General features: G+C 37.4%; 1 protein-coding gene across 3 annotated transcripts in view; it reads left to right on the top strand.

Moving 5' to 3' along the window:
* Positions 1-27840, top strand: part of Smarca1 (SWI/SNF related, matrix associated, actin dependent regulator of chromatin, subfamily a, member 1) — a 72883-nt gene that overhangs the window by 39941 nt on the left and 5102 nt on the right. For all 3 annotated transcript variants that reach the window (XM_038316601.1, XM_038316600.1, XM_038316602.1), the window contains 6 exons: positions 3921-4031; positions 4284-4397; positions 14361-14483; positions 16733-16865; positions 19698-19816; positions 19929-20141. In XM_038316601.1, coding sequence (XP_038172529.1) covers positions 3921-4031; positions 4284-4397; positions 14361-14483; positions 16733-16865; positions 19698-19816; positions 19929-20141 — 813 coding nt within the window. The remainder of the gene's footprint in view (positions 1-3920; positions 4032-4283; positions 4398-14360; positions 14484-16732; positions 16866-19697; positions 19817-19928; positions 20142-27840) is intronic.

The following is a 27840-nucleotide window of genomic DNA, read 5'->3' on the forward strand; positions in this document are numbered from 1 at the left end:
TGTGTATGTTCTTTGTCTCTCCTAGTCTGTGTTAGTTCTCCAGGTTTTTTCTTTCATGACCTGGACACTTTGGAAAAACACTCATCAGTTATTCGTAGCTTGTCTCTTGCTTTGTGTTTGTTTGGACAGTTTTTAAGAATTTTACTGAGATTATGCATTTTTGGCAAGAATATCCCAGAAGGGATGTTGTGTCCTGAACATATTATCAGACCATCAATGATCTTAACCAATCTTTTATGGGTGATGTTAACCTTTTTCACTTAGTGGATGGCATCTGCCAAATTTCTCTCTTATGAATTTAGTATTTTTACTTTTGTACTTAACTGTCTTGGGAAGAATATTTTCAAACTTGTATGTGATGATCTTAGCATCTGTAGGGGGAGTTATTGTTATGATGTTTACCTGAGGGCCATTTCCCCATTTCATCTATAATTCCTACTTGGGAATTTATGTAAGAGGAAGCTACCCCTACTCTGTTATTATTTATGTCCTCATTTATTTAAATTGCTATAGATTCATGTCTATTTACTTTTGACTTACAATACAGTTTGATTATTATTATTATTGCTCAAATTGTTCCATAAAACATATTTTTGAATTGATAGGAATACTGTTTCATTAAAGAGGAACACTTTTTAGATTTTGATTTTACTGCAAACTGAGAGCTGAATCATTTTAAATTCCATCACACCCACTATACTGACAATACTTTCTTGCCATCATTCGCCTCTGATAGGTTTTGTTCCTTGACTTATATTTGTCTGTTTTATTTTGCAGTCTTGGACGCTTTGTGTTTTATCCTGCTTAGATTGAGGTGATGGTCTTTCTGTACAGGGTAGAAATTGTCTGCCTAATATGTTTTTTAGATCTAATTATATGATATGAATTTTATTTACTCTCCAATTATCCCTATGGGTTATTGGTACTAAGAATCTTTTGTAAAGTGGAAAAATATTAATAGAAACTAAATAGCATTGGAACTTCCTTTTTTTCAGTGTTGGGACTTCCTCATGTTCAGCACATCCTATACTACTGAATTACATCCCTAACCCCATTCAGTTAAAGTAAGATTAGTGTTAGTAAAATACTTGTGTATGTGTAATGTAATAGGCTGCCCCATGCTTCGATTTCTAGAAAACATGATAATTTACAGATAATATATATTTTAATGATTATAATGATTCTGCTAATTGAATGTCTACTATTAACAGTAATATCTAAAATCAGATTTGAGTTCTCAGTTGAGATTATATTTTATTTCTATGCATTCATGTTTTCTACATAGGGTCATAAATTAAGCTCATATTGTATCTGAAGAGAATTTAAAATCTGATAGTATATTGTTTATAAATCTTAGACATTATATGTTAAGTTAGATTTTCACATGTGATTTATTGAATCAGTTACATTATTTTACTACCATGCCTAGTAAATTTAGTCATTGTAGCTGACATTAATCCTTGATAAATTAACTTGAATAAGTTAGTATTAATATGCTTTTGTCTAAAACAAGCCAATTCAGTATAATTAATTCTGTTTTTGAAAGTTCAAGAATTGACCTTTAACACTTATTTCAAATTTCAACATCTACACTTTCAGACATATACAGATTGGATGACCAAATACATTACTTTTAGAAATTAATTTCAAGTATACATTTTACTTCAATTTAGAAAGATTAAATTATATGTTATTTATAAAATCTTTTTTGTGAGTGTGTATATGTGTGTATGTATGTTCACATTAATGTGGGTGCACATGTATGCTTACATGTGTATGGAGGCCAGAGGTTGATATCTAATGTCTTCCTTGATAGTTGTCTGCCTTGTATACTGAGGCAGAGTTTCTCACTTGAACCCAGAGTTTACTGATTGTACTAGCCTAGGCCAGTTTCCTCTGGGGGAATCCTCTGTTGCCACCTTCTGAACTATTTATGAAATCTTTCTTTTTCCCCCAAATACTGTCACCTCACACACTTATTTTGGTATAAGAACCATAATTCATCTTCCTCCTTTATTTCTTCCCTTCCTCCCTCTCTCCTACTGTTCTTTCCTTTCTTTGTTTGGTATTAAACCCTGGGCTTCTTACATTCTAGACCAGTTCTCTACCTCTGATGTACATCTGTAGCCCTAGATGTGGATATTTATTTTATTTAAGCATCCCATTTTAATTTCTTTTAACTTCTAAGAATTAGAAGGCATTAAAGGTCATTTCCTCTAAGCTTTCTTGTAATGAAGGAATCTCACTTTATAGGGTGAGCAAGATGACTCAGTGAAAGGTGCTTGCCACCAAGCCTGACAGCCTGAGTTCAATCCTTGGAATCCGTATGGTGGAGAGAACCGACTCCTAAAAGTTGTTCTCTGATCTTCCCAGGTGCGACATGGCATGAACATGCATGCACACATACACACATATGCACACACAAATAAATAAATGTGATTTGAAAAGAAATCTCATTTACAACATCTGCAACAGATGATAGATAGCCTGTGTTTGAATTCTGAAGTGCTGGGGATCCTACCTCTCTCCGGGTAATTCCTTTTACTGTTTGCTATCTTGCCCTTGTGTATTCTAGGCAAACAGTCTACTGCTGAGCTACACCACCAGCCCTGTGGACTTAGATTGCGTAATGATGGTATTGTTTCTTGTAACTTTGCACATTGGTTTGAATCTTATGAATCAACAACAACAACAAAAACTATTCTTTGCTATTGTATAGATTTTGACCTATGAGCCTTAACATTGGGATTTATTTCTCTAGACACAGTGAGAACTTGTAGATCTCTAACCACCCTCATTATCTTACTTTATTATCCATGTTTTACCTAAGTGATTGTGGGGATTGAGCCAAGGGTCTTGTGCATGCTTAGCATTTGCGCTACTACTGAGCTACAATACAGCCTTTCCATCCACTCTTTGCCTATGATGAAATATTGAAATCAACCTTAAGATAAGATAAGATATTGGGACCATTAATGGTAGATTAATAGTTTTTTAAAGGCACCCATGGCTCATTTAAAGTCACTAGTAAAATGGAGAAACACTGTGAAACAGAGAAAACAGAGAAATAAGAAAATTTTTCCTTGGAGTCTAAAACTTTATATTGTCAATTTTGTTTGTTGAATATTAAAACTCATTCCCTAGCTGATAATGGGGTAAGTTTTGCAATGAGACAAGTCAATGGTAACCCTAGTCTCCATGTGTAATAGTAATACCTTAACATTAACTGTTGGCTAGTTAGCTACTGCTTTCAGATATGTTATTGTGTGTGATGTTGCAGCTCTAACCCAAGGCCTTGCACAAGTTAATCAATCATACAGGGTTCTACTGAGCTAGAGTCTCAGATCCTTTGTGGTCATATTTAATCTTCAAGGTAAGTATTAATTGTTCTCATTTTACAGAAAACAGAAATAATCCTCAAAGATGTCTGACCAGTGAAATGGTACGATTCAGATTCAAATCTGAATCTTGCTGATTCTAGTGACTTTTGCTCACTCCTCTACAGCTTGCTTTTCCAGAAAGTTCCCTTCAAACATTTTTCGCTTTTGTTTTGAAGGAGATGTGCCTGTCATGGTGCTTCTTGTCATTTACTCCCCTGACCTATTATATGTTTAAAGTTACCAGAATCAATACTCTTTCTTTTATGAGAATTCCTCTTTATTTACTTAAATTGACATCAGATACTAACCAGATCATGCAAATTATTCTCAATTTAGGAGGAACTAATCCTAAAATTATTTCCAAAAATGCAAAAAACCCCTTTGCTCCTAAACTTGATTTATAGCAATGTTACAGAACTTTGCAGGTAGAAGTAGAATTTATGAACCAAGTTCTAATTGCTTATAATCACTGCCTTGTTGCATGTGGTACTGAGAAAATTATTTGGAGTAACTGAACCTCTTGTTCTTGCTTGTGTGTAGCTTGGTATGGTGGAGTGGATTGAACCTCCTAAACGAGAACGCAAAGCCAACTATGCAGTGGATGCCTACTTTAGAGAGGCTTTGCGTGTCAGCGAGCCAAAGATCCCCAAGGTAAAACTGTACAGGGCCAGTTTCTATATGCTGTTGCAGAAGTCTCTTACATCTGGTTTGTGATTCAAATCTTCTCATATTATTGCCTAAAATATAACAATACAGTCAGCACTTGCTATGGGCCAGCCATATGAATGGATTCTGTTGTATTTATTTTTCCATATGTAAAAATCACTAGAGTTACTTATATCAGCTTTGTGCTTCATGAAAACAAGTATGTATATATGCATGTAACATAGTTTTTCCTCATAGGCTCCTCGACCTCCAAAACAGCCAAATGTTCAGGATTTTCAATTTTTTCCACCACGTTTATTTGAGCTCCTGGAAAAGGAAATTCTTTATTATCGAAAGACTATCGGTTATAAGGTAATTTTTTCAAATTAATGTGATATAATCTTTAAAAAATTGTTTTGTTTTATTTTATTTGTATGAATTTTTTCCCTGCATGTATGTATGTGCCCCATGTGAGTGCCTGGTGTTCTTAAAGGCCAGAAGAGGATGTTAGATCCCCTAGAAATTAAGTTACAGGTGATTGTGAGGCACCATGTTGGTGTTAGGGACTCAACCTGGGTCCACTGGAATAGCATCAAATTCTCCCAACTACTGAATCATCTCTTCTAGTCTCAATATTTTATGTGCTATTGTAGAATGCTCTTATAACATGGTTTGTTATTCCAATATTTTTATATTATTGCCAAATCATAGTTACTAAAATATAACCATACAGTAAACACTAGTTAAAATAGACTATGTACTCTAGCTAATATTAAAGAATATAAGAACATATAACAATTTTTAAGCTAGTAGTAATGATTAAACTATTGAGTCGCTCAAAAGGATCCCCAATGAAATCAATTGGTTTCCAATATTTCAAAACATTAACACCTGTAATAATGTTATTTCAATAGATTTTGTGTTCAGATTGTCAAAGAACATGTAGAAAAAACAAGTATGTAGTTAGAAATAAATTTTAATATATGATATGATTTTAAAATAATTTTTTGTAGTAGAATTAAGAAACAGTATTTTTGTGCTTATTTCTCATAGGTTAATAAAAGTCTTGGTGGTTAATGGTCACTTAGATGTTAAAGATATCAAAACATATGATAATTAGTTATATGATTTTAAAATAAAATTATATTTGGAATTCAAATTTTTTTCATCTGTGAATACAAATTTTAGTAATTAAAATTTAGAGGTTGTAATATTGCATCTACATTATTAAGAAATTAAGAATACAAGGTTAATTCTGTATGTGAAAACTGGCTTCTTAGTCAATGGAGATGACTTACTAAAGGTATAAGAATCACTAACATAAAGAAAATTAGAAAAGTATCAGCAGAATTGTAATCTTATGAAATTTTTTGTTCTAAGAATTGGAAGTTATGTTTCAAAATTTATTTTGTTGCACCTTTACTGGAGTTGAAACTTTGATCAAGTATTTTGATTAGTAGCTAGAATGTACCTAGAGAAACTCTGTATTTATGATAATTCATTTATATTACATGGGCTAGTTAAAATATCGTTAGAGAAATGTGGTTAGATTTGGACATAATAATCAAGACTAGAAAGAATCATTTTTAGGAAAGTGCAGCAGAATAAAGTAGCTGTGTCTGAGTGCTCAGGTTATGCATAAGACCACTTGCAACGAAAGTGAACACAGTGTAGAAAAAATGAAAAATGCAAGAGTTATTAAATAGTTAACTTAGCGAGATAAAAAGACATAAAGCACTTTATTGAGGTTTATAATTGTTCTTGGTCACAGAACATTATTTTCAGCTTCTTTTATTGACTGTTAGATTTTGAATACTAAATGAAACAGTAGCGTAGGATATTTTATAATTTATATAATGCTTTAACATATATTTCATTTGATCCTAACAACCTCATTATATGGGTTTGATTGTCTGCTTGTAATTGGTAGGGAACTGGAGTTCAGCAAGGTTCAGTTACTTTGTGCAAGGTCATGTAGATAATGAGGTTGCCCTGCTGTCTCAAACCCACTTATTAGACTTTAAATACTGTGCTCTTAAATACTGTGCTCTATCCAGATAGTCTCGGCTGTTTCTGCATGTGATATAACCCTGTTTGTTTCTGCAGTCCTAAATAAGGACTGTGTTTATTAGTGGTGTGACATGTCATTTGGGAGGCGGGCCAAGTGGTAGTCAAGTAGCAGCAATAAAAGATCATCTCGGATGGTGGAACTGTTTATTTTCCTTCTTTGGAGATAGTGTGAGTTCCCTGTGAGAATTCCAGTGCCCATCACATTCGGGCCACAGGCTCAGTTAGAATGTAAACAGTGCCTTTCATTACAGGCAGTTTAGAGTCGGGTCTCAGAATGATTGTTTGGCTAGTGGCCAGCTGGAAGAATGTAGAAGAGGGAAGAAGCCTTAGAAGACAGGGTAATGAATGGGCAGCTGCAAGGGAAGAGAGGAAGAGGGAGGAGGTATAAGAGGAGGGGTGAGAGAATGAGTAGGAAGAGGAAAGATGCTATGGAGTTTGCATTCGTGCACTTTACTGTTTAATTTCCCTCACCTCCCAGAAAGCGTCAGAGAAAGAAGAGTAAAAGGGGGACTGACTGTTTAGTACCTGTTCACTGAGCACTGCTTTGTGTTAGATGCGGTGATAGTCACTCGGGAGAAAGCGATAAATAAACTTGGCTGCTGGACTCCTTCCATGATGGGACACAGACATGCTCCTGGAACAGGCCTGTTCTTGTTAACTGTCCCTTTGCTGTGGTGCCCCTGCTGAATGAAACTGACATCTGCCCGTGCAGCACATTTGCAAACTGATGGAGAAGGGCCTGACTCCTTCGACTCAGAATGGTCTTTAGAGGCTCACATGGTGTCACACAGTGCCTGTTGTGATGGGTAATAAAATCTTTGGACTCCATCAGTCTAAGAGACTTACTCCTAATCTTCCTGAAGATCATTTCTATTTAACTAAGGAAATAGTTGTTGTTGGTAGACATCTTGAGGGGAACGGAAAAGATAAGGGCACTAAATTCCATCTGATTCTGATAGACACAATTCATCCCTTAACATGATACTATGAGTACCATCACTGTCCATTGGAAATATAATTAATCCATAGCCTCTACCCTAAGCTCATCTATGTATTCAAGTGGTAAAATCATTGTAATAATAGTAATAGCAATAATAATGATAACAACAACTAATGATAATGATAGTAAAGAAAATGACAAGACTCTGAGAATTTAGATTATAATGTGAGAGGCATACATTAGACACCACAACGCAGTGGTATTATTTGTGCTCACAAAGGGTGCTGCCAGGAAGTATAATTGGTGTACAAAACAGTCTGGAAGATGAAGGCAGTGCTCTCCAAGAGCTGTCACTTAAGCTGAGATCTACTAGATGTAGGAGTGAGCCTGTATATTTTCATTGAGACGCCATGTTTTTTTGTGGGAAAGAGGAGGCACTTTTCTAGAGGTGGAGCATGAGATATGTATTGCTCACAAAGAGGCTGAAATTTAGCTTTGGAGTAAAGGACCCCACTAAGATGCCTTTAAAACAGGGATGTGGGAGGGTGACAAAATGATACAAATCTAAGCATTCCTTGTGTTTCATGATGTTCCAAGTTCTGTATAAATATTAGATGGGCATCCTCATTGGAGGAACTATGTCTTTATTTTACAAATGAAGAACTTTTCTCAGAGTTGTAGGCCTTATAAGTGGTAAAGGATGAACAGATTTACATTTTGCAGAATTATTTAAATTTTACTTTGTGTGTGTTCCTGTGCATGTTTATGCCCACAGGAAGAAGTCAGACATGGCTTTCTGGAGTTGGTTCTCTTCTTTTATCATGTGGCATCCAAGAACTGAACTTACATTGTCAGACTTCTAGGGCAAGCACCTTTACACACTAACAATCTCATTGACCCGTGATTTATATTTTCTGATATATTTAACTTTATTTTATGGGCAATGGTGTGAAGGTGTCATATTGCCTGGAACTGGATTTACAAACCACTTATGAGCTGCCTTGTGGGTGCTGGAAATTGAACCCGGGTCCTCTGGGAGAGCAGTCAGTGCTCCTAACCACCCAGCCATCTCTCCAGTTCTTGATTTATATTTTCAAATTATTATTTTGGATATTAAATGAGGAACAGTGCATTTATTAGGAAAATATCCCAGAAAACTGTTGAAATATGAAAATAAAAAATGGTGCTGACAATATGGACCATAAGTGTGGCAGGCATGGTGTTGGTGATGGCAAGAGAGCCTTTTTCCTGCCGCTCTGTTCCTACCTTTGTGCTCTCTTCAGTACAAAGTGCCACCACACTTTCTAAAGATTTGCTGTGAGTCTTATTCGGAATTCCTAGCAGAGGATTTGGCAGGCAAATACCACATTCTGGATGTTGGCTCTTTCTGAACTTTGTTTCTTCCACTATTTCCTAAGAACTATGGGCTTGAGCTAAGGTGGATTATCTATCTAATTGGGAGGGTCTCATGTTTGAGTTCAGAGTACAGACAGATCAGCATGGCACGTTAATCATCTGCAGACCTAAAGGATCGGGCTGGAGAAATGGCTCAGAGGTTAAGAGCACTGATTGCTCTTCCAGAAGTCCTGAGTTTAATTCCCAGAAACCACATGGTGGCTTATAACCATCTATGATGAGATCTGATGCCCTCTTCTGGTGTGCAGGCAAAATGCAGATAGAACACTGAATACACAATGAATACATTTAAAAAAAGGCTTGGCAGTGGTGGCACACGCCTTTAATCCCTACACTACAGAGGTAGAGGCAGGTAGATCTCCATGAGTTTGAGGCCAGCTGGTCTACACAGCGAGTTCCAGGACAGTCAGTCAGAAACCCTGTCTTACCCCCCACCCCCCCAAAAACCCCAAGATTTTTGGCCAGCAGTGGTGGTGCATGCCTTTAACCCCAGCACTTGGGTGGCAGAGGCAGGCGGATCTCTGTGAGTTTGAGGTCAGCCTGGTTTACAGATCAAGTTCCAGTACAGGCACCAACGCTACACAGAGAAACCCTGTGTCGAAAACCCAACCAAACAAACAAAAACCATAGCTTTATATGGTGCATCTTCTCATGAAATACCTAGGATATTGTGTAGTGGAAGTATATGAATCCCCAAGAGCCCGAATAAAAGGATATCAAAGAATTATTAGTAAACACTCATGAATAATAACAAAGTAGAGAGCTGCCATGGTTTTCTGTTCTGCCCTGGATTGAATGAAAGCAGCAATCCAATCTTCTACCACTACATGAGAGAGTGGGAGCCTGCCCCCGCTTTCTTTCTTTTTTTGTATTTAAACTGAGAATACTTGCTGCATATTTTTTATTCAATTTATTTTTTTTAGAAAGTCTTTTCTCATTTTACATATCTATCCCAGTTCCCACTTTCTTCCTTCCTCCCACTCCCTCCACCTTCTCCCTACTCCATCCTCTTTCCACTCCTTAGAGAGGGTAAGGCTTCCCATGGAGTCAACAAAGTCTGACACATCACTTTGAGGCAGAACTAAGCCCCACCACCTACATCTAGTTTGAGCAATGTATCCCTTCAAAAAGAATGGGCCCCAAAATGCCAGTTCACACACTAGGGATAAATTCTAGTCCCACTGCCAGTGGCCCCACGACTGCCCAAGTCACACAACTGTCCCCCATATTCAGAGGGTTGGTCTTATGCAGATTCCTCAACTATCAGTCCAGAGTCAGTGAGCTCTCACTAACTCAGGTCAGCTGTTTCTGTGGGTATCATCATTATGGTCATGATCCCTTTGCTCATATTATCGTTCCTTCCTATCTTTGACTGGATTTTGGGAGTTCAGCCCAGTGCTCCACTGTGAATCTCTGCATCTGCTTCCATCAGTTGCTGGATGAAGGTTCTATGATGACAATTAAGGTAGTCACCAATTTGATTACAGGGAAGGCCGGTTCAGGTACCCTTTCCACTATTGCTTAGGGTCTTAGCTGGGGTCATTGTTGTGGATTCCTGAGAGTTTCCCTAGTTCCAGGTTTCTTGCTAGGCTCATAATGGCTCCCTCAACCAAGATACCTCTTTTAGTCTCCCTCTCTGTCTTTCCCCATCTCGACCATCCCAGTCTCTCATGTTCTCTTCCTCCCTCCTCTTCTCCCCTCCCCCTCCCCTTCTTCCCTCCTCCCCCTCCCTACTCTCAATTTCCTTAGGAGATCTTGCCTAATTCCCCTACCAGGGGGATCCATCTATGTCTCTGTTAGTGTTCTCCCTGTTACCTAGTCTCTTTGGGGCTGTAGACTGTAGGCTGGTTATCCTTTGCTTTATGTCTACTATCCACTTATGAGTGAGTACATACCGTGTTTACCTTTCTGGTTCTGGGTTACCTCACTCAGGTTTTCTACACACAGGTTCTCAGAAAATGCAACTGCTTCCCCCTTTTCTATTTAAATTAATAATCATTCAAGGGTGTCCAATATTTTGACATTGCCGCATGATTGCCATCTACAAAGTTCACTCTCAAGACCCATACAATTGAGTTCTAAAACATAACAAAAATCTGTGTTTTAAATAAGTTTATAGTTTTGTGTTGGACTGCATTCATAGTTCCCCTTGGCCACTGCAGGTTAGATTATGGGCTAAGAGGAAATGGGTATTGTCTATAGCTGAGCACACTGCAGCTAATGGATATGATTTATCTATTTTGAGTCTCCAAAGTCTTAGTCTACAGTAATTGAGGAGAGGGCTAGTAAGGGATTCACTAGTTTGTGTTTTTGTTTTGAGACAGGGTTGCACTGTGCTATGCTAGCTGGTCTGGAATTCTCTGTGTAAATCACACTAGCCTCAAACTCACAGAGCTCTGTCTGCCTTTGCTCTTGAGTCCTGGGATTAAAGGTATGCACTACCATGCCTGGTATCGTCTCACTAGTTCTGAAACAGTTGGTAATGCATGTTTGTGAGATCCTGCTTATTATCAGCTATTAGCTTTTTAATTTTCTAGTTGTCTCTCCTTCCATATTCAGTACACCAAGACCACAGCAGAAGTGTAGGTGGTAGGGCTTTTAGTGAAAAAGATTTTGTTTCACTTGGGGCTGGGAGAAGCATTTATTTGCTTTTCTGTAACCACTTTGTGGCCAGCAGAGTCAATTCTTCCTTATGGAAGCTTGGACCTTGCTGTGAGATATCTTCAGAGGTGTTATTACTCTTTAAAATGAAGAGAGCTGATACTTAATATACTTGTTCACCAAAGTTTTCTCATTGGAAGAGGGTGACAGTTGAAATTTTAACTGCAGAATAAAAGGTCCAGGTTACCTGGAAGTTGCGGTCGATGTAGGAGCATGAGCAAAAGAGCTTTGTCATATTTGAAGCTGAAGAAAGCTTTAGGACATTCCAACAGCTATCTCCAAAAAAGATTTCTTTAGGGACAAACGTAAACATTTGACAAATGGATCAAGTTCCATACACTTTGTGAGCTTTGGTAATATGTCATTTTGGGCTGCCTGTTAAACTGTGGGGAGCTGATTTCAGGCGACTGCTCTCATGTTTTTGTGCTGCCACGTTTAATTTTGCAGTCCATATTTCTAGGAAATCTCACTGTACTTCTAAGCAGTAGAAGTTTTTCACTGTCTCATGGAATCTAGCTCCTTTTTCATTCATTTATTTATCTTGAAGAAGAGGGAGAAGGAGAGAGAGAATGACAGAGAGAGAGAGAGAGAGAGAGAGAGAGAGAGAGAGAGAGAGAGAGAGAGAGAGAGAGAGAGAGAGAGAGAGAGAGAGAGAATGAGAGAGAGAGAGAACAAGAAACGAGAGAGAACACTACAATGTGCCTATGGAGCTCAGAGGACAACTTGCTGTAATCAGTTCTTTTCTTCCCTATCTGAGTTACAGGGATTGAACCCAGTTGGAAGGCAGGCCGTTTGGCAAGTGCCTTTATCTGCTGAGCCATTTCGAATGAGACTGCCATCCCACCAGCCCCTCCATTTCAGTCTTAGTTTATGCTTTTGTATTTCTTTTGTCACCACATTCATTTCCAAGTTATGGTGGCTCAGAAAGTCCCCTGCCTCTGGTAGCTGCTTTACTTTACTCCATCTCCTGGAAGGATTACATTGAAAATACTGCATTTTGGTACTTTATTTCCTTGATCTGAAGTCTTCTATGAAGTTTGGGACCCTCTGAATCTGGCTACCTGGTTTTGATTTTTGGTCCTTTTCTCAATATTAGTCCTAACAGTTTTTCCCCCAGTGCTTGCGGTAGAACCCAAGCTTTTATGCATTCTAGGTAAGTGTCCTCCCTCTCAGCATACCCCGTACCTAATATAACTCCTGTGTATCCCACTGCATTTCTGACCTTATGTCTTTGCTTATACTGCTTCAGTTTAGAAAAGTCATTGCCTCCCATCGCCTCAGAACTTTATTTATTTATAGGGTTTGATCACTGCCCAGTCTTTCATTTCATCTCCTTTCCCTTTATGCCCCTTCCTACTCTGCTTTTCTCTCCTCTTCCCTTCCTGCAACTGCTCTCTCTCTTTTACTTTCCCCTTCCCTGCCTCTGTCTCTCCTCTGTCTGTCTGTCTGTCTGTCTGTCTGTCTGATTCGTGAGCCATTCTCCTGCCTCAGCCTCCCAGCTGGTAAGATAAGAGGATGCGTACTAACACAGTCTTTCCTTTCTCGTTTAATGAGAAGCTCTTGTGTAACGCAGCTCTCCTTGGACTTACAAGGCAGACCCAAGCTGGCCTCAAAATTGAAACCCTCCTCCTTTGGCCTCCGAGTGCTAAGATGACAGTTGTGTGCCATCATACCTGGTGAAACTAGGATGCTTAAATAAAGGTCAAAATCAGAGACCTGGTTTGGGAATTTCTATAGGCAAGGACTGTGTCCAGTAACCAGTCCCTACTTATTTTAGTACTAAGAGTACAATGGACACTTACTCAATATATTCTGATTTGGTTATCTGATACTGATGGTTACAAATGAATCTGCTTATTAATATACAACATTTCTTTTTAAATATATATTTGGTAAGTTTTTATCTGAAGAACTATTGGATACAATACTTTTAAAATGCTCACCTTTAAGTTATAACAATGCATTTTTTTTCTGAGAAGAGAAAGGGTTCCTGTGTGTAACAGCCCTGGCTTTCCTGGAACTCTCTTTGTAAACCAGGCTGGCCTTGAATTCACAATGGTCCACCTGCCTCTGCCTCCTGAGTGCTAGAATTAAAGGTGTGTACCACCATGCCTGGAAATAGGTATAACAATGAGAAAAATATCCTCTTATAAATGTTATAATTTTATTGTGGTATTTCTATTTGACATTTCTAGGGAATGAGTCATTTATATTATGGGTGCATTCCAAACAGTGGAAGACTTACGGCCAAGCCTCTCATTTTCACGTTTAGTGGAACGCTATAAAATACACTCCATATGTTCTGTACCTGCTCTCTTAAATCACTGAGCTGTGGCATGGCTTCAGATGTTTGTAGTGGTGCTAGAAGACTTCAAGGCTGGAACCCAGATTTGTCCTTCCCTACAAAGAATGCTGTCCAATGCTGCCGAACCACAGTGGATTGTGTGCGCACCATGATACCCCGGAGCCTTCCGAGCTACCGTTTCGAGATGTACACGACTGCTGGCTTCCTCATAGATCTGTGGAAGATCTGAGGGTCTCCTGTCCTCAGTGGTGCCACTTCATGCTTTCTTATCAGTTTTCAGTGCTTTTACAGTCCTGTACCATTGTTCTTTCTGCTGGCCACTGCCAGTGTACAAGTTTTCTCCCACGGATGATGATTCCATCACAGCTGTTTGTGTACTCTACTATACACTCCCTCTACATACACTTCTTAACTTCTCTATTTCTTTGTATCTTTCTTTATCTTGCCAGTCTTCTAGATTAGCCGTTTTATATCAAATACTCTGCTGTTACAACCTACAGCAGCGAATAAAGGAACTCTATTGTTTTCACACCGTAAGATGACCAGAACATTGGATATTGTCTTTAGGTGCAGTTTTGCCTACCCTGCTGTTTACTAACAGGGGGCTTTAGACTTTTTAAATGCCAAATTGTGTGCTTATTCTACATAATGCCATAGTATAAGGACTTATTTTGTTCTATGACATAATGAGACTTTTAGAATACAAGGTGGCATCTATTTACCAATGGACTGTAATCGTAAAATATTATACCATACAGTAGGAGAATGGTTTTCATTAGGATAATACCATACTGGTAGAAATGCAGAGAGGCCTGTGTGCCATCTGCCTCTGAGTTTCCACTCTTGACGGTTGAAAGGACTCCCCAGATTGATATATGTGTGTACACTGTTCTTGATTATTATTTTCTCATCAGTTTGTTTATCATTTCTCTCTTGATCTTAGGTTCCAAGGAATCCTGAGAGCCCTAATCCAGCTATCGCTCAAAGAGAAGAGCAAAAAAAGATCGATGGAGCTGAACCTCTTACACCACAAGAGACTGAAGAGAAGGACAAACTTCTTACACAAGTAAACTATTTTAAGTGGCTGGACTTCTTCTAATCAGCAAATAGAAAAAAGTATAAATAATACCTGCTTTTTACTGTATAGGTCCAGTTGTCTTGATCTGACATACCCATAAACACATATTTTGACCACATCTCTTCAGTTTTTAGAAAATTTCCTTAGTAGAACATGCTCTTCTGGAGATCCTGGGGTAACATATACATGGGAAATACAATTATTAAAATTGAGACATATTTTTCCAATTATAATAAGGTCAGTGAGTCCATATTTTAATTTTGATAAATAATAATTTCTAATATATACCTGAAAATTAAGTTCTTTGATTGCTTTAATCTCTGAACTGTACACCAATTTTTTTGTTTATGAAAAATTCCTTTTAAAAGAAGTCAAGAGTGCTCAGGAAAGAACTTGAATACAACGATGAGGAATGTGATCACTGTGTAATTAATGGCTCTACATTAAATAGGGAAGGCTCCCACTTTAGAGCTTTCAAGTCGTTGTTGGTTTAATAAATTTCAAATCACCCTTCTGAAATGAGTTTTGGCCAAATAAAATGTGAAGTTGTGGCACTGCCTTAGCCAACTAAATCTATTTCTTCAACACTTTTTGGAACAATGTGCATGGTACGGTAGTAGGCAGTTGTCCAGTGTAATTGGTAACTGATAGTTTGGAATATTTCCCACACAAAAGAAGGGTTGTTGCTTGAGGTAACGCATATGCCAGTTGTAGAATGTGCTTTACAATATCACACTGTGTCCCGGGAATATGTGTTAATAAAAGTAAAATAAGAGTTATATATTTATATGTGGATGCAGTCCTTTTCCTTTTAATAGCATATAATTTTGCTGAATGAATTTTGACAAAATACTTTCAAAGTTTTTGAACAAATGCCTGGAAGTCACCAAGTTTAGCCTGAAAGGATAATTGCAGTTGGCAGAGTTTTGAGAAGTACCACAGAATAAAGCATTTAAATATTCATGTTTTCTTTTATTTTAATTCAGAACTTATTTCCTGAGCACAAAAATAAAGTTGTGCCCTTTGAATACTACATTGCTTAGAATATATTCTGAATATACAGTATAATGTGAATATGTAATCTTGATCGAGATAATTGAGTTTATAATTAGAGGCATAATCAAGTTTTTTTGTCCCTAAGAGTTGAATTTAAGCCATCTTTTTCTGATGTTACAAATTTAATGCTTGTTTTTCAGTGTTTTATGTTTCCCATGATGGCCTTGACTTCACTCTGTACTTGAAAGGATGACCTTGAACTTCTGATCCTCCCCCCACCCCGTTCATCTCCTGAACACTGGAATCACAGGCATATGCCACCATATTTGGTTTATATGCTGCTGGGAATTGAACTTAGGGCTTTACCCATGCTAGGCAAGGTCTCTGCCAAGTGAGCTACATTACCATTGATGGAATAATAACTGTGAAATGACGTGAAACTCTGGTTCTTACTTATTTTACTAAAAAAAACCAGATGCCTAAGTAATATGCTGCTGATAGAAATTTTATTTATAAATATAATCTTTGAAAAGTCGCTTTATTATTTTGGAGAGAGGCATGTGTATGTTGAGGTGTGTATGTAGAGGACATAGGACCACTTTTGAGAGCCAGTTCTCTGCTTCCACAGTGAGATACAGGGATGGAGCTCAGGTTGTCATGCTTGTGGTGCAGTTTCAACTGCTGTTCCATCTTGCTAGTCCTTTTGAATACAGTTTTGACCAGAAAACTACTTATCCACTGTAGTTTGGATTAATCTAAAAAACTACGAAAATTTTTACCAGATTCTTTCTGGATTTTCTTTCAGTGTTCTTTCAATGCAATACACGCACCTCCCTCCCTCCCTCTCCCCCCTCAATTTACATGGGAACAGACCTATGGGAAAAAGTCACTGAGACACCGAAACATTAGAACTTAAGAATTTACATTAGAATTTATATCAGAATTGTATTTTAATGTTGTAGGCATCTGGAAAATATGGAATTAAGACTATGCAATGTCCTAGAATTATAAATCAACTTAAAATACTTGAAAAGCACATCTCCTTTAAAACAGAAGAGCGGTAATTTCGTAACACTCCAAACTCAGCTTTTGATTCCACATTACAGAAAAGAACTTTATAAAGAGGTTGATGCTAAGTGTTTTAAACTACTTTGCTTGCATCACTCCACAGATATAAGTAGGTTAATAACTGAATTTATTAATTTATCATCTACTGATGATGCTTAACTTTTTATCCATAGGGTTTCACAAACTGGACTAAGCGGGATTTTAACCAGTTTATTAAAGCAAATGAGAAGTATGGGAGAGATGACATTGATAATATAGCTCGCGAGGTAGAGGGCAAATCCCCTGAGGAGGTCATGGAGTATTCAGGTTTGTATGTCATTTCAAACATGATATTTTATTTTAAATGTATGCATTTCTTTGATATAAGATTTATTTTTAAGTGTATGTGTGTGTGTGTCCCCCTGTGGATGTATGCTATGGATGTGCAGGTTCCTATGATGAACAGAAGAATACATAAGAATCCCTGGAGCTGGAGTTCAAGGTGGTTGTGAGCTGCCTGATGTGGGTGCTGGGAACCAAACTTGGGTCCTCTAGAAGAGCAGCAAGTGCTCTTAACCACGGAGCCATCTCTCCAGCCCGTTTCTTTGTTGTTAATTTAGTTGTGTCTTTGTTCAGAGACGTTGCAGTTGTTATGAATGAGACGGAAGTAAGGATGTACGATAAGACTGCATTTGTATACTTCTGTCTCTGGGAGGCAACTAAGGAAGCCAAGTGAAGCTCTGCATAAACCAAAGTGAAAAATTCGGCATAAGCTTTTTATTCTCGCACTTCTCTGAGGTTGGGTCTTTTTAAGGTCTAGTTCTGAGGCTTCTGGTTAGCGGTTTGAAATGCTCATTGTAGGTCATCCTTGAAGTAGAGAGTTCTTATCAGGCCCATTTAGAGACTCAACTGCCCTCAAGGAATTCAATCAGGTAGTGGCGGGCCTTATTAACTTAAGGCAATTTAGAATAGATCTAAAAAGATTTCTTGGCTAAATCTGTTCAGTGGTCCTTGAATCATTTCCCTCTCCTACTCAGCTGTGTCTTTAGCCTCAATCAGAATCAGAATAGCTGCACAGAAGCGTGTGGCGTTAATATTAATTCCTGTGTCAGACCGTATCTAAATGCAGGCTTCAGAAAAGAAAGCTTATTAAAATCGCTTAATCTATCTGTTGTCTATGTGTGGCTAAATTTCACATAGGCTGAACTTTCAAGTTCAGTCTGAATATCAACTATTTAGAATCAAGAGTATTTTCCATAAAAAACAACAACAGTGCTAAAATGTAGTATGGTTTCTTTGCCCCCCACCCAGTTATTTGATATAACTACTGAAATACTGTGTTTATTAGCAAAAGAGATTACAAAACACATAAATAAATACAAGTTTGATCATTACTAGGTATAGCTTTTTATCTCTCTAGAGTACTCGTTAGTGCTTGAAGAAAACCCGTTGTAATTAGAGAACACTTACTCTGTTTTTTCCTTCTGGAAATCTAAAAGGAAATTCTGAAGTTAATTGTGTCTGGACTTTATTTCATATAACATCGGACTCCTGAACTTCTTTTTCTTTGAACACTAGCATGACACTAATATTTGTCTTAGGGTTGAAAACCTAGCTCAAGGGCATTTGGGGGACAATAGATAGGAGAGAAATATTTTCGTGAAAGCCGAATGAAAAGAATGTAAAGAGCAAGCGTAGAAAGGGACACAGCGTTGGTGTGAGTCAAGCTGCAGGTTACAACAGTGTTTCTAAAAGGCATCAGGTAGCCAGGCATTGGTGATCCATGCCTGCAGCCCCAGCCTTCAGTCTGAGGTGGGAGAATCATGAGTTTGAGGGCAGCCTAGTTTGCTTGTTTGAGGCCAGCCGGGGTGTAGTGAGAGTACCCTGTCTCGAAAAACCAAAAAAAAAAAATGTAAGGACTAAGGTAGCGTGACTAGGGCTCTAGTTTTTGCTCACTACACTGATCTAAAGAAGGGAGGAAAGAGAAAAAGAAAGAGAAAAGGAAGGAAAAAGAAAGGGAAAATATGCTGAGCTGGGGTTTTAGTTCAACTGTAGAAGGTCCTAGGTCTGATTCCCTTCACCATGAAAGCAAATGACAATGAAAAAATACTCTTTGTCAGATGTTCCTTTAAATTTGTTACTAACCAACTACCATGAAATGAGTGTCAAAGACATGTACAGTGAGGTTGTCTGAAGAATTTTCTTTCTTCTTTTCTGGAGTTCTATGGAGCAAGCTCAGGGCCTTTAAGCCCAGGCAAGTGCCTCTACCCTGGCTCTATATACACTATCAGCCTTTCTGGAGAACTTTCTTCAGAATTGTTATTCATCAGATTGGAGGCTATGTCAGAGGGTGGGGATATTTGCGTGGGTTTATTTGACTGGTAGGAGAAGAATTGAGCACAATTGGATATTCAGGAATAAATTGTATCTTAACATAAGATGTTGTGTGCATGCATGTGTGTATATGTGTGTGTGTGTGTGTGCGCGCGCGAGTGCGTGTACGTGTGTGTTTGAACACATGCCCGTGTGTGGGTGTTGAATAAGTAGAGAAATGCATAAATGAACATAAGTGCTTATGCAAACCATGAAGTGCTAACATACCTTTCTTGTTATGCTCCAAAAATGAAGAATTTGGGGAGGTAGATAATGTCATTAGGCCTTCCCTGAAGTCATAAGATGTGACTTATTAATGCAGCAGATTATTTGGCTCATCCATAAAATTTGATTGGGTGGCTTGGTGATTTAAATATTCTTCTGTATGTGTCCGGTTAAAACCCCTCATCTTTAAAGAAACTCTAAGTGGCTGTAAGTATAAGAATAGTGAATGATTACAGACATAGCCAACAATTTCTGTAGAAATCACCACTTCATAGGAAAAAGGGGCATGATCTAGTAACGGATTTACTTTATTGTTGTTTTGCTTACTAGAAGGCTATATTTGCATTTATATGCTTATGCTTCCCGCTTCTGTTTCATTTTATGCATTTGGTTTCTTTTGTATCACATTTGGATAAAATGATAATTTAAGAGCATTTAACAATTGATCATATTATATACACACAGATGACCCCATACCTGCCTGTTAATTCTTTATCCTATAACTCCTCAGATTCATTTGCTTAAATGATAGTAATTTAAAGTAATAACTTTCTTTTTCAGCTGTGTTTTGGGAACGCTGCAATGAATTACAGGACATTGAGAAAATTATGGCTCAAATTGAACGTGGAGAAGCAAGAATTCAGCGAAGGATCAGTATTAAGAAAGCACTGGATGCCAAAGTACTGTATTCTATTTCGGTGTATTCATAGTTTGTTTTATTTGCGGTAGTATTTAGCTTTGACTTGTTATGACACATCCAGTTCAAAAGTGCCATTTTGTTGAAACTTACAGATTGCAAGATACAAGGCTCCATTTCATCAGTTGCGTATTCAGTATGGAACCAGTAAAGGAAAGAACTATACTGAGGAAGAGGACAGATTCTTGATCTGTATGTTACACAAAATGGGCTTTGACAGAGAAAATGTGTATGAAGAATTAAGACAGTGTGTACGGAATGCTCCCCAGTTTAGATTTGACTGGTTCATCAAGTCTAGAACTGCCATGGTATGTATTTCTTTTGTTGCTTAATTTTGAAAATGTACACACTTCTTGTCTTCTCCTTCACTTAATTCTTAGTTAACGCTGCTTGTGATTGCTCAGTTTGGTCACCTGGTTTTTGCTATGTTTCCCAGGGATTACCACTTTATGGTACATTTTCCCTTTGAAACTAACCAGGTGAATTTTGAGGTTGTCCTGCCACCAACTCCCAAATCACAACATGGAGACTTATTATTAATAATGAATGCTCGCTTAATAGTTGAGGCTTGTTTTTTTAGCTAGCTCTTATAACTTAACCCATTCTATTAACCTGTGGTTGCCCTGAGGCTCATGTACTGCATCTACTTACTGTCCTTCTTGCTTTCTTGCCTTTACTGTGTCTTCTTGCATGTCTTCCCTTCTTTCCAGCATCCCCTCTGCTGGGAAATCCTGCCTAGCTCTTGATCATTTAGCTTTTTATTAAACCAATCAGAGTGACACTTCTTCACAGTGTACAGAAAGATTGTTCTGCAATTAGATGTAGGGACAGAACAGTTTCTTGACAGGGTTCATCAGATCATTGAAGTAGATTGTTAAAGAACAATGTAGACTTGCTTTTAAAATCCTCTTTCATTTTGACTGTCGTCAGACTTCAGCAGTGAGTTGGTTTGCTATCTTGCTCAGGGTATCTATGTCCACATTTAGTAGACAACTTCTTTCAAAGCCGTGCATTTAGATTTCTAGCCACTCAAGTTTTCGTGCATATAAAGATGTAATTTAGAGCAGAACTAATAGTTTGTAAAAGAAAAATGCTTAACTGCATTTTCTAGGAAATCACATTTTCGAGCATATGTGCCCTTTTGTGTGATGAAACATTTGTTGAATTCTGTGATATTTCAGTGGTATTTTACTAATTTTTCAAAGGTTGGGAGCTTGATATTGGGTCTAGTTCCCGCAGTTATTAAACTAAGGCAGTAGGATGAAGGAGATGCAAAGTGCAAGAAAAGACGTAAGCTGTTTGCATTAAGATGAACTCTGTTACCAAGGAAAAATCTCCAGTATATTAACAACCACTAGATGTCTCTGAACTCCCTTGTAATGATTCTTATTTTTCCTCCATTTTGTTATTTATTTCTTTTCGAAACATTTACGTCTGTGCTCTTTCTTTCTGTAGATATTTAAATCTTCAGAGCATATTTGCCAAAAGGCACATATTAAATATATAAGTAATTATGAATTGGAATCTGTATTTTGTCTATTAAAACTGGAGACACCCATGTGTTCTATTACCATTTAGAAAGTAAAATTTCTAATTTTTACAGAATCCTTTAAAAATATAGTCATTTATTTTATGCTTCAACATATTAATTTAAGTTTTTTAGCTAAACTTTTCTACTATGCTAAAATTTGATTTTCCTTCTAGCTAGTGGATACATTTTACTTATATTTCTTGAATTAGTGTAAGTCATATATTTAAAATAAGTTTATTTTTATGTAATAATTTTAGATTATGTTAATATCAATAATTATGGAGCTTGAGAAATGGATTATTAGTATTTCTAAATCATCTTCCTCCATTTCTTTCTAAAATAACTTCCTTTTTAGTGAATAATTTTCATAATCTAGGGAGAGAACCCACCCTCTCGACAGAAGCAGCTGTGGTTTCTGTAATAGAAAACATTGGCTTCATTGAAAAACCCTGTCTTCCAAATAAAAGATGCAATCTGATTCGTTTTTGTGACTATAGCTGTGCTCAAATGAAAATTTTTGCAATGATTGAACTTGGCTTGCTGAAAGGTGCTTCTTTCCCAGACACATCAACAAATAGTGTGAAATCTTTCTTAGAAAAAAATGTAAGCACCTTAATGATGGTTATATCTTATGTGCAAATCTCAAAGTACTTAACTCATGACATCTGGCTTAAGTAACACCCACAAAGTGCTTAAAGGAGCGAATCTCCACTTCCACATATGCCTCACTTTGGAAGCCCTCAGTTAAAGGTTGAAGAGTTTGAGGCTCTTCTCCATTTAAAACTGCTGGCTGTATAAAAGAGAAAATACGATTCAGTTCCATCTCTCTGTGCTAAAAAGATTGTGAATTTTTCCTGGAGAAATTGTGTGGTCTTTAAGTAAGTAATCAGCCTCTATTGAAGTTCATAGACAAGTAGGAAGCATATGCTGAACTCGGATTTTCAAGTGCAGAGCATCTGAGTTGTCTTACCTCTCTCGTCCTGGGGCTGGAGATCTTAGAATAGGGCCTTAGTGTGTGCTCATTCAAAAACTACTATGAGAGGAAATGATAATATATACTGTATTTATGTGTAGTATCTCTTACATGATGCTGACCTGTCCCTGCATCAACCATTAGCTCATTAATTTTCTTGCCATCTCTGCTCATTTCTCAGTGACATAGCAATTTGAGGAGAATGGGAGCGTTCCAAAGGCAGTAACACACTAGTCAGCTCATTGGATAATACACTTGGGGAAAGTACCTAGCCTTCCATCAGTAATGCCTGATTCTTCTTAGTTTCCTTTTAAGTACTTAAAGAAGAAAAAGGAAAATTGAATTCTCAGAAATAAACATTCACTGATCAAATGCTTGTTGTTTTCTCTATAAGATGACTTTGGTTCTTAAGTTTAGTGAAAAAAATATCTTTCTTTTCAATTGCTGGAGAGCATTGTTTTTCTCTTTAGCCAGCTCAGGAAGCTGTGTGTCGCTTTGCCTGTGGCTAAGAACATTACAGTTGAAGCTGAGTATTAGTAGTTAGTCATTACAATTACTCTGTCTTTTGTAGTAGTTTAAATGAGTTTTGGCGATAGCATCTCAGAGAATCACATACTGCTGAATACTGGGTGATAAAAATTTCATGTTATTAGTTTGTTTTCAAATCACAACTTTATTATTAATGAAATTGTGCCTTATTTAAAAGTAATAAAATGGCATTTCTCATTAGAACTGTAGGAGAAAAAACTACTTCCTAGAAAATATTGCTATAGCCTTTTATGAACTTGCTTCCCACTTTATATGATTATCACAGTGGCTAGTAAATGATAATTAGATTATTGGTTCCACACAGAATGTTTTTTTCTAAATATTCAATCTAGTTGAAAAGGATGTTTCTTTTTAGATATTTTAGAGGAATAAGGGAAATAGAAAATTTCTGGTTGTTCTATAACCACAGTGATGCTTTGTTGCTTATGATTTTATATTGTATGTTAGTTCTTAATTACATGTTGACAGCTAACAGTGATATTTTAGGACATTACATTCTTAATTAAATATAAGAAAGATTAATAACACACTGTCAACACTGATGACTGCTAAAATGTTCTGGCAGGTTTTTTCTTGAGTATGGCATTACATGTGACCTGAAAATGGAAAAAAAACTATTAGAAGTAGGAGGGCAGAAGAAAAGAAGAACATATGGGGAAGAAATACGGGCAGAGAGGAATGACTAAAACAAGTTCCATCTACAAATTCAGAGACACACACATGCAGTGTACTTGTTTGCTTTATTTTACTTTCCTGTCCCTTACTCATTCATTCACTTTTGACTTTCAACCCTAACAGTCAAACTGCATCCCATTCTTGTTTCTTATGGCATATAGACTAAGAATTATTTTTATATTTTTATAAAGAAATTCAAGGTAGAATATTTTGACACGTGAAAACTATACAATTCTAGTGTTAGTATTTGTAACTAGGGTTTTATTTGAACACGAGTTCATGCTCAGTTATATATTTTCAGTGGCTGCATGTAGTGATATGAACAAGCAGGCCTGCTTTTCGTCCTGCCCGACTCCTGCACCGCTAGCTTTACACCCGAAATAACAACATACAAATTGTATTCTTTTAAATACTGCCTGGGCCATTAGTTTCAGCCTCTTACTGGCTAATTCTCACATCTTGGTTGACCCATTTCTAATAATCTGTGTAGCACCACGAGGTGGTGGCTTACTGGGAAAGATTCAGCATGTCTGACGTAGCTGCTGGCTCCATGGCATCTGCCTCACTGCCTTCTTCCTCCCAGCATTCTGTTCTGTCTTCCCCGCCTACCTATGTTCTGACCTATCAGGCCAAGCAGTTTTCTTTATTAATTAACCAATGAAAGCAACAGATACATAGAAGACCCTCCTATATCAGCTGCATGCTACAGTGGAAGAGGTTAATAGTATGATAGAGACTATATTATTTGCAAAATTGAAAATATTTGCCACCTATTCTAGTTAAATTTCTATTGCTGTAGCAAAACCCCGTGACCAACAGCAACTCGGGGAGGAAAGGGTTTCTTTCTATGGCTTACATATCCTGATTCACAGTCCACTGAGGGATGCCAAGGCAGAAACTCAAAGCATGAACCTAGAGGCAGGAACTGAAGCACAGACCATGGAGCAACACTGTGTACTGGCTTGCTCTTCACCAGTTGCTCAGCCTGCGTTATTATGTAACCCAGAACTACCTTCCCAGGGCATCGCTTACAGCATGCTGGGCCTTTTCCCAGCAGTCGTTAATGTATTACATACTTGCCTACTGGCAATCTGATGAAGTTATTTCCTTAATTGAGGTTCTTCTTCCCCCGATAACTACAGTTTATGTTGAGTTGAAAAAACCCACCAGGATAGCACTCTTCTCCTTTTTGATCACAATTCACAATGTAAGTTCTGCAAAACACAGGCAGCAACAGCCAGGTTACAATGTCTGAATTTTATGCTGCTTTGAAATTTTCTCCACAGATAAATTAATCCACGAATTAACCTTTACTGAAAGTTTTAGGGAAAGAACAAAGTGTATTAAGGTCTTTGCCATGGTAAAACACATGACCTCTAGTCCAAGTTTTAATAGAGTTCTCATTCTCATCTGCAATTCCATGACCACAATCTTTATTCTTTTTATAATTACTGACATTTTGATTTTTGGGGTTCCCACAAGAATCATTCATTAATTTCTGCTTACAGCATTCTTTTCTATCCAACTTTTAACCTTTTCAAAGCCTCCCAACAAGCTGTTTCCAAAGGCATCTGAGTCACATCATCAGGTAGTCACAGAATATTTTTGTGGCACTGTTACAGGGAACCGCTTGTTTGTCCTGGCCGCCTGGCTAACTTAGCCCCAAGATAACCACACAGAAACTGTATTAATTAAATCACTGCTTGGCCCATTAGTTCTAGTTTCTTATTGGCTAATTCTTACATTTTAATTTAACCCATTTCTATTAATCTGTGTATTGCCACATGGCAGTGGCTTACCGGGTAAAATTCCCAGCGTCTGTTTCCAGTGGATCCATGGCATCTCTCTGACTCTGCTTTCTTCCTCCCAGATTTCATTTCTGTCTTCTCTGCTTACCTATGTTGTTCTGCCCTATCAGGCCAGGGCAGTTTCTTTATTCATTAACCAATACAAGCAACACACAGAGGGGACTCCCGTATCACGGCTCTAGTTTTCTCGGTTAGACTTTTCATTGTGATGACAAATGCATTAGAAAAACAAGGAAGAAAAGAGATATTAATGTGCAGGGTTCCTGAGGTTTCACCCCATCAATGTAGGAAGCTATATGTGTGTGTGGTGGAGCAGAGTGTCTTTGTTTATTAAGGCCAGGAAGCAGAGACAGAGATAATCAGTGGACTTTCTCTCTTGCTGTCATTCCATTGGGACCCCCAGCTTATGGAATAGCTTTGTGCACATTCAGTCCAGGATTTCCTCTTCAATCCTCTCTGGAAGCACCCTCACAGGCACACCGAGGGCTCTGCTTTACTATTCTGCATATGTCTCAACTCAATCAAGTTGACAGGCAGCATTAACAAGTAGATTTGTGTGTTACACGGTCTTCCAAGAAACGTTATACGTGAAAAATGGGAGAAAAGAGAGGATATATACTCTGAACATGAAGTGTTTGTGGTTCTGCAGATGATTCTGCTTGAGTCACAAGAGCTGCCTTGAAACACAGAATTGTTAGGAGATGGGCTTGTTTTCTTTGACTACACACTTTAGATATGGAACCAGTTGTTACATTCCATAAGGTAACAAATGGCAGTGTTGCACAAGGAAAGGTGTTCAGGTTATTCAGAGTTGGAATAGCTGGGCTTAGAAGGTAGTGAGCCTTCTGACATTGGAGGAAACCACATAGATGGCTGGGCTGCATGACTCATTAGCAAGGATCTATTATTGGGGATTCATGATCAACCTAAATAATTTTTAATGTCAACCCCTTTCTAATTTTGGGTCTAAGATTTTTATGAAGTGACAATCTATATAAAGGAGTTTCTGAGCACAAAATGAACATTTAATTGTGTCACCCACTCAACCTGCTCAAAACTTGTCATGGAGATTCTTTTGTCAGTTAAATTACATGGAAACCTTTAAGGATTTTTTTTGAGCTGTATATAACTTAGCCTTAACCATTGCTGTTACCTTGCATATGATTTGCCAAGTTGGCTTCTACTAAACATTCTTTCAGAACCAGAAAAATGTTTTGCGCTGAAATAGATTTGGGGCATGCTGACATTGAATTTTGCCACCAAGACTTCCAATCCACATTAGAATGCTAACAGCTCAGAAGTCCTGCCATGGATAAGTTTGTTTGCCCCTTTGAATTTCCCACATGTGTGAACACAGAATACTTAAAATATTTTCCACAGCTTTCAACACAGCGGAACAGTTTTCCAATTTGTTATTTTTTTATTGTCTTCTGTCATCCTCAATTGCTTTGGCTTCTCTTTTTCTGACTCCCCTATGTTAGTTTTCATTCTTCTAAATTCATCCCTAAATCAAGAGTGGGGAATTGATGAGAGAGTCAATTAGACTATAGAATTACAGAAATTGTTTGACACACCATGAACCATCGCCTTAACCTCAGAAAAATAGGAAGCTACATGGGAGGTCAAGAAACAGAAATTGAAGAGAATAAAAGAGCTTGTCCCCTTTTTTTGATGCTTTTCTGTAGAGTTTGCTTTTCTGTGTTTGGGAGAGTTAGTGACAGGTTCAAAGAAATAAAGGTAAGAATTTATAATTGTAGTGTATTTTGAATCTTTTTGAGATATTCTATCTCCTCCATATAAGACTGTCTGAAAGTATTAGTATTTGTCCCTGAATCATTCATATGAACCATGAATATGTATCTAAAGATATCTGCAGTTGCAGGCAGCTATTACTTATTGAGAATAATAGTAGCCGGAGGGTATAGCTTAATGATTCAAAAATCAGCTTTATATAAAGAATCTATGTAGTTTCCCTAGAAACCAAGGATCAGATCTCATCAGGGTCAACTTAGCCCTTTCTATAATAGATAAATTGAATAACATGCTGTTTAATTTGTATGCATATATTTTATTGAATGAAACTATGAAGAGTATTTGGTCTGCATATTAAAAATATCACCATGACTTTGGTAAGCCATGAACATTAGATTGTTATTACAGTGTTATTTGTCATCAGATTATTTAACCTTGGGTATTTATCAATGTCCATGAAACTTGAACATTCTGGTGTTATATATTGTTTTTAATTGGAAAACAAAAATTTGTTAATGTGTAATATCTTTCTGGCCAGGCTTTCTTTTATTTTTTGGTGGCTTGAATTAGAGAACAGAAAATGTTTGGAAAGCTGATAATATATATAATTTCAACATTGCCTCTGTTGTGTGGCAGTTTTCTAGATCTTACTTAGAAAGATAAAACCGTGTTTTTTTTTTTTTAAAGACACTTGCCATTTCTTCCAACTTTATAAATTG

Source organism: Arvicola amphibius, chromosome X, assembly GCF_903992535.2.
Source record: "Arvicola amphibius chromosome X, mArvAmp1.2, whole genome shotgun sequence".
NCBI lineage: Eukaryota > Metazoa > Chordata > Mammalia > Rodentia > Cricetidae > Arvicola > Arvicola amphibius.